Source organism: Alosa pseudoharengus, unplaced genomic scaffold (genome assembly GCF_046254945.1).
Source record: "Alosa pseudoharengus isolate Yale_2024_CS ecotype anadromous, Long Island Sound unplaced genomic scaffold, YU_APseudo_1.1 YU_APseudo_1.1_scf_21, whole genome shotgun sequence".
Taxonomy (NCBI): domain Eukaryota; kingdom Metazoa; phylum Chordata; class Actinopteri; order Clupeiformes; family Clupeidae; genus Alosa; species Alosa pseudoharengus.
Genome location: NW_027468674.1, coordinates 7,823,185 through 7,829,112, shown reverse-complemented (window position 1 = coordinate 7,829,112; position 5,928 = coordinate 7,823,185). Strand labels below are relative to the sequence as shown.

Here is a 5,928-nt window from a genome sequence, read left to right as displayed (position 1 = left end):
ATGATATTAGCAAAATGCTAGTGTGTTAAGGGCAAAACCGGCCCACCCTGTAAAATACCGAAAGGACATAAATATTTGTTTCACTTTTCATGGAAAACCCATGCTGTAGTTGTGAAAACTACAAAGAAATGTGAAGTTTGTTGGCGATAAGTGTTTAATCCATCAACCAATGCGCTACCAAGTGAGGTGATGTACAAACGTTTCCGTCCTCAGACCTTCATCAGTGCAAAACAGTTGGCAAACAGCAGACGTGACACCGCTAAATTCTCAGCTTGTTTATACCCCACACTTCATAAATATTTGTTTCACTTTTCATGGAAAACCCATGCTGTAGTTGTGAAAACTAGCCTACAAAGAAATGTGAAGTTTGTTGGCGATAAGTGTTTAATCCATCAACCAATGCGCTACCAAGTGAGGTGATGTACAAACGTTTCGGTCCTCAGACCTTCATCAGTGCAAAACAGTTGGCAAACAGCAGACGTGACACCGCTAAATTCTCAGCTTGTTTATACCCCACACTGAACGCGTAAGACCGCTAGGCCCATCACTGTGGGTGTGGTAGCCTACTCTCTGGGATTTAAGTCAAGCAATATAACAAATGCGCGGCCTGCTCACGCATTGTTTCAAAATGAGTAATTTTGGCTTTGTCTGAACTGGCCATTGTAGGCTACGTAAAAATAAACAAGTATCCCCCATCCAATGATATCGGCAAATGTTTGTTTTCCAAAGTAAGAATTTCACTTCACCATGCACCTTCGACAATGAATAGCTCATTACACTTATGTTACCGTAAACGTAACTGGTATCATTACAAACATTATTCTGTGTCCTAAAAACTGGCATATTTTATGCATTGTGTCATGTAAGGTCGTTGCAAAATCTAGAGAAATGTGTGAGGATGTGTGAGGATTGTGTTATTACTTGAACATTCCATTTATAGGCTACTCTTCGCCATATCTGTTCCTGTGTCACATTTTGTTCATGATGTATTCCTTTTAACCACACTACAAACACGTTGCAATTGCTATGTTTTTATTTATTCAACTTTCCAACTAACTGGTTAGTTAACTATACATCAGAAAAAATGGGTGTCTGTACCAGGTAGGTGTCTCAACTGTACTCTATAGGGTGCAGTTAAGACACAGTCAAGACAAAAATGCACCTTATGTAATCCTTATGGATTGGTTGCAAGAGAGTATGTGTCATTGATTTCAGAATTATGATTGGCTGCTAATATGTCTGTAGGCAGTATTGGATTGGTTGCAAGAGAGTATGTGTCATTGATTTCAGAATTCTGATTGGCTGCTAATATGTCTGTAGGCTGCATCGGATTGGTTACAACAGAGTAGATCGAACTGGAGTTGATGTCTCCAGGTTCAGTGGTACTTTCATAAATGTGATTGGCTGACTGCGAAGAAGCAGGGAGCTGTTCTGGGTTTCGATTGGCTGTGGTGTATATGCTGATGACTGGTGAATTGTCCTGATGATTCCTCTGATTGTCTGGAGTCGGAGGAGTTTGGAGTTTATCTGCACTGCTGTCTGTGTCTTGTATCTCTGCATAGATGCCGTTGTTCTGAGAAGAAATAAAGCAAATATACATTGTTATACATCAGAGAAGAACAGTGGAGTTAAGATAGTCTTGAGGACACACTCATACATGCTCATATGCACACACACACACACACACACACACACACACACACACACACACACACTATAGTATAACCAACAGAAAGCTCCATACCTCTTCAGCATTACTTGGGTTCCTTAGTGATGATCGTGGTGCTGGTAATGATAAAAACCAATGTGTCATGTTTGAAGAATCACTCAATTAAATTATTATTATCATATTTAGTCATCTTCAGACCCTTATCCTTAGACATTTCTGAAATACAGTAACATTAATTTGTTGTCTCACACTTCCTCCTCAATGCATCTCTTCTCTTTTGTCTACGCAAATAAATGGGAGAGTTGCAGTCTTGCCTATATGTATAAATAATGTATGTATAAATGTGTTACATGTGATATACATGTAAAATATATGTAATATAGGCTACTTGTTTAAAAACATGTGTTTTTGAATTGCTTGGCATTCCATATCTGAGCGTGTGTGTGTGTATCTGAGTGTGTGTGTGTGTGTGTGTGTGTGTGTGTGTTACTTTCTCTCCTCTTCGCTCTGATCCTCATCGGTATGATGGTCAACACCAGTAGGCCAACCAGCACAGCAGCTGCTAGTCCTCCATAGAGAGATGCATTCTGCCCTGTAAGGAAATCTGATTACAGACTATCACACAGTAATAATCACTAAGCAACGCAATTCAGCGCTCTGATATAATCCACAGTGTGACTTCTTATAGCAATCACTAGAGGGCTAGCTTAGTCATAAGATGTTAAACTTGGCATGGTAGTCATGTTGATAGGAGGTACATTCAAATTCATTAAACATTCTGAGGTATTGAAACATTTACGGTGAACATGCTTTCTCTAAACAGATTGAATAACAGAAATAAAAAATCAAGGCAAACAGAAACTGTATGTAAACATTCACAAACATTTGTGTATGTTTGCAAAATTGAACGCACGTCAGGTCAATTCTGACACACAGTGGGACTCATAGATGGAACGGGACCGCAGCGATTGGACGGAGAACCCCTCCTGATTTTTCTCACTGTCTAAGGCAGTGGTTCTTAAACTGGGGGTTGGGAACCCCAGGGGGGTCAGCAAAAATATTGCAGGGGTCACGGAATGATTTGCAGCCTGGATTAAAGACATTTGTTTAGTCAAAGACTGCCATTGACATTAATGCCTTTGTGTTGACATAGACTACCTAAGAGAGAACACAACTTCTGCCTCTGCTTCCAATGCCCATCTCGCAACATTTCGAAACCAAAGTCCGCCGGTTAGAGAGAAGGGGGTCGCGACTCACGAGACTTGTTGTCTCAGAATGAATGGAAGCCTATGGAGCTTCACTGACCAATCAGCATTTATTAGCAAAATGCTAGTGCGTTAAGGGCAAAACCGGCCCACCCTGTAAAATACCGAAAGGACATAAATATTTGTTTCACTTTTCATGGAAAACCCATGCTGTAGTTGTGAAAACTACAAAGAAATGTGAAGTTTGTTGGCGATAAGCAAGTGAAAAAAAATAAATTTGGCCGTCTAGCCCCATAGACTCCCATTCATTCTGCACTCGCCCGCGATATGAAGTGAACAAGCTCTCCGTAGACGGGCTCTGGAAACGTTCACAAATAACGTTTATTTGTTACATAATAATTACATAATAAATTACTTAATTGTATGACCACCTCCATGACACTGACAAATGTTGTCTTCAAACATTCGAGTGTGCAATGTGAAGAATGGAGAAATGAACGACAGCAATATCCAAACCATATGGGGAGTGAATTACCTGTAAAGCTGTGGTGATATGTCTCTTACATGATTATTAGCTATGTATGCTAAACAGAGATTACTCTTCCTTTACAAACCTGCTGTGGTGGTGTGTGTTTCTTATACGATAAATACGTATGCCATCCTCCTCCACATACCTGTAGGGCTGTGGTGTGCTGATGTACTTCCTGTGGTCAGTGGAGGTTTGGAGGTGGGTGTGGCTAAAGGAGGAAGGGGGAGGAGACACATATGAGGGAGGGGTGGGGGTGGGGCAACCCCTTTACAAATAATATTGCAACAGTACATTAAGGGTCTTGAATAATCCCTGTAATATTAACACTAGATAATTTCCAGATAATTACTCCTAATATTGTTATAATCTTTGTGAACTTGTGAACAGGGAAACCTGTTCGAGTCCAAGGCTGTTTTTTGCGCCAAGTGGTAACTATGTCCATTTCTGCTGTGAAGTTGCACATGTTTGGGGTCTATGCTTATTGACTCACTCTTGTAGCCTGCCCCTGATGGACGTTTGAGATACTGCAGGTTTCGGGACTTCTGTGTTGGCTGCATTGTTTGATATTGAATGTTGCCGCTTGTTTATGACACATTGCTGGTGGTTACTACATCTGGAAATGTACATTATTGGGCTCCACTATGATCCTTACAAAGCTACTAGTCATATTACTGCAATATGAGATTTATGTTCCTGAGGAAGTGACTCACCCTGCTCCACCTCCAGCCTGAATTCTGTATAAAGATAATCTTCATCATCGCCATCATACAGTGAAGCAGGTACACATCTATATGTCCCAGCATCGTCCATAATCAGGTTGTGTATGGATGCAACAATGACTCTGCTCTCTGAGTCATGATAGAGAGAGTATCTTCCTTTGGTATATGTTCTCCCATGTGCTTTTGTTAATTCAATGACAGTTTCTCTGTTGCTCATTTTCATCAAGTACACTGACGCAGGGTCATATTCTTGAGGATATTCACAACTGATATCCACATTGCCCCCCACAGAACCATTCAGTGTCTGAACACAGCATACCCAGCTCACACCTGACACATGGAGAAAAGAAAGGTGAGTGTGTGTGTCTCTCTCTCTCTCTCTCTCTCTCTCTCTCTCTCTCTCTGTGTGTGTGTGTGTATTTATAAATATATTAATATATGTATTTATTTGTATAGTATACATGTATTTGCATGTACAAAAGCACAGCTGATCTACCAATATAAAAACAATCCTATAAATTGCAGTATACCGTATAAAGACATCAAATACATTACTGACACTCAAAGTTAACCATAATGTCCAAACTACACAGGAAACTGCTACTCCTCTGTTCTCTCACTTCCTGTTTCTAAGGAACTTCATCTCTTCTTCTGGCGTAACTGAGCAGTAAGACCTAATGTCTAATAATATCACAAATGTGACATCACTCACCTGAGAGCAGGAGCAAGATGGAGGAAGAAAAGACCCTCATGCTGATCGAGATAAACAAAAAGATGGAGAAATCTGCTGTTAGTTCTGTGTTCTGCAAAAGTTCTGTAAAACCTTAAACTGACAAACTGTATCTGTGATCCCGGTTACTATAACCTAACATATAGATCCCTTAGCATGACTGAGCATCTCTTAACCTATAGATCCCTTAACATAATGAGCATCTCTGATGTTGATAATAAAATAAAAGCCCAGATTCCACCAGCTGCTCAAGTGTGTGGCTTCTCTCTCCTAACGTCTGAGTTTTTAAGATGATGCTTCCTTCTTTGAGTTTCCCTTTAAACATATGGGGGGAGGGATGTGTTTGTCTGTGTGTGTGTGCGTGCGTGCGCATGTCTGTATGTATGGCGTACATATGTGGTGAGTGTATGTCTGAAGATGTGAGTTTTGTAAATGAGTTTTTGCTCTCAAAATAGCACATAGAGTAGCGGCATGATGATGACTTCCTGTTTCCTGTGTCCTTCTGTCAGTCTCTGTAAACTTCTCCTGTACACTTAGTAATCAAGACTGAAAACACATGCCCACAGTGGACAGACTCGACAGGTGATCTGCATGCAGGGCGCTGACCTCGCTCTGGTGGCCCCCTGGCTTCTCCCCCCACTGCACTAGGATGGAACCCTGTACCCCTGTTGCCACGGTGCAAGGCACAGCTCGCCCAGGCTCTGTCCTCCCAAACTGGCAGTGGTCTCCAGACTGACATATGTGTGAGAGTATGTGTTTAAGCTCTCTCTCTTTAAGTGTATGTGGGAAAGGGGGGGGGGGGTGATGAAAAGTTTGTGTGTGTGTGTGTGTGCGGGGGGGAGGGGCTAACAATGGGGCGTGTGGGGGAGAGGGGTGTACTGTATGTGGTTGGGGGAGAACTTGGTGTATGTGTGCTGGGGGAGTATTGGAGTGGGGGTGGGGGGGTGGGGGGGGGGCGACTCTTGGACTATATATAGCATATGACTATTCGAACCCAAACCAGCTGTCTAGTTGTGATAGTTGTGTAATTATTTTACCAGAAGAAGGGATGACTGTCCTGAGAAACAGGAAGTGAT

At 41.7% G+C, this 5,928-nt stretch overlaps 1 protein-coding gene across 1 annotated transcript; it reads right to left on the bottom strand.

The window, feature by feature from the left end:
- Positions 1-1,044: 1,044 nt before the first annotated feature.
- On the bottom strand, positions 1,045-5,657 carry LOC143137539 (uncharacterized). The gene is made up of 6 exons (XM_076297776.1): positions 4,835-5,657; positions 4,114-4,452; positions 3,549-3,611; positions 2,160-2,261; positions 1,745-1,785; positions 1,045-1,573 (listed from the first exon to the last, which is right to left on the bottom strand). The coding sequence occupies exons 1-6, from the start codon at positions 4,872-4,874 to the stop codon at positions 1,175-1,177; spliced, it is 984 nt and encodes a 327-aa protein (XP_076153891.1). The 5' UTR covers positions 4,875-5,657; the 3' UTR covers positions 1,045-1,174.
- Positions 5,658-5,928: the final 271 nt, after the last annotated feature.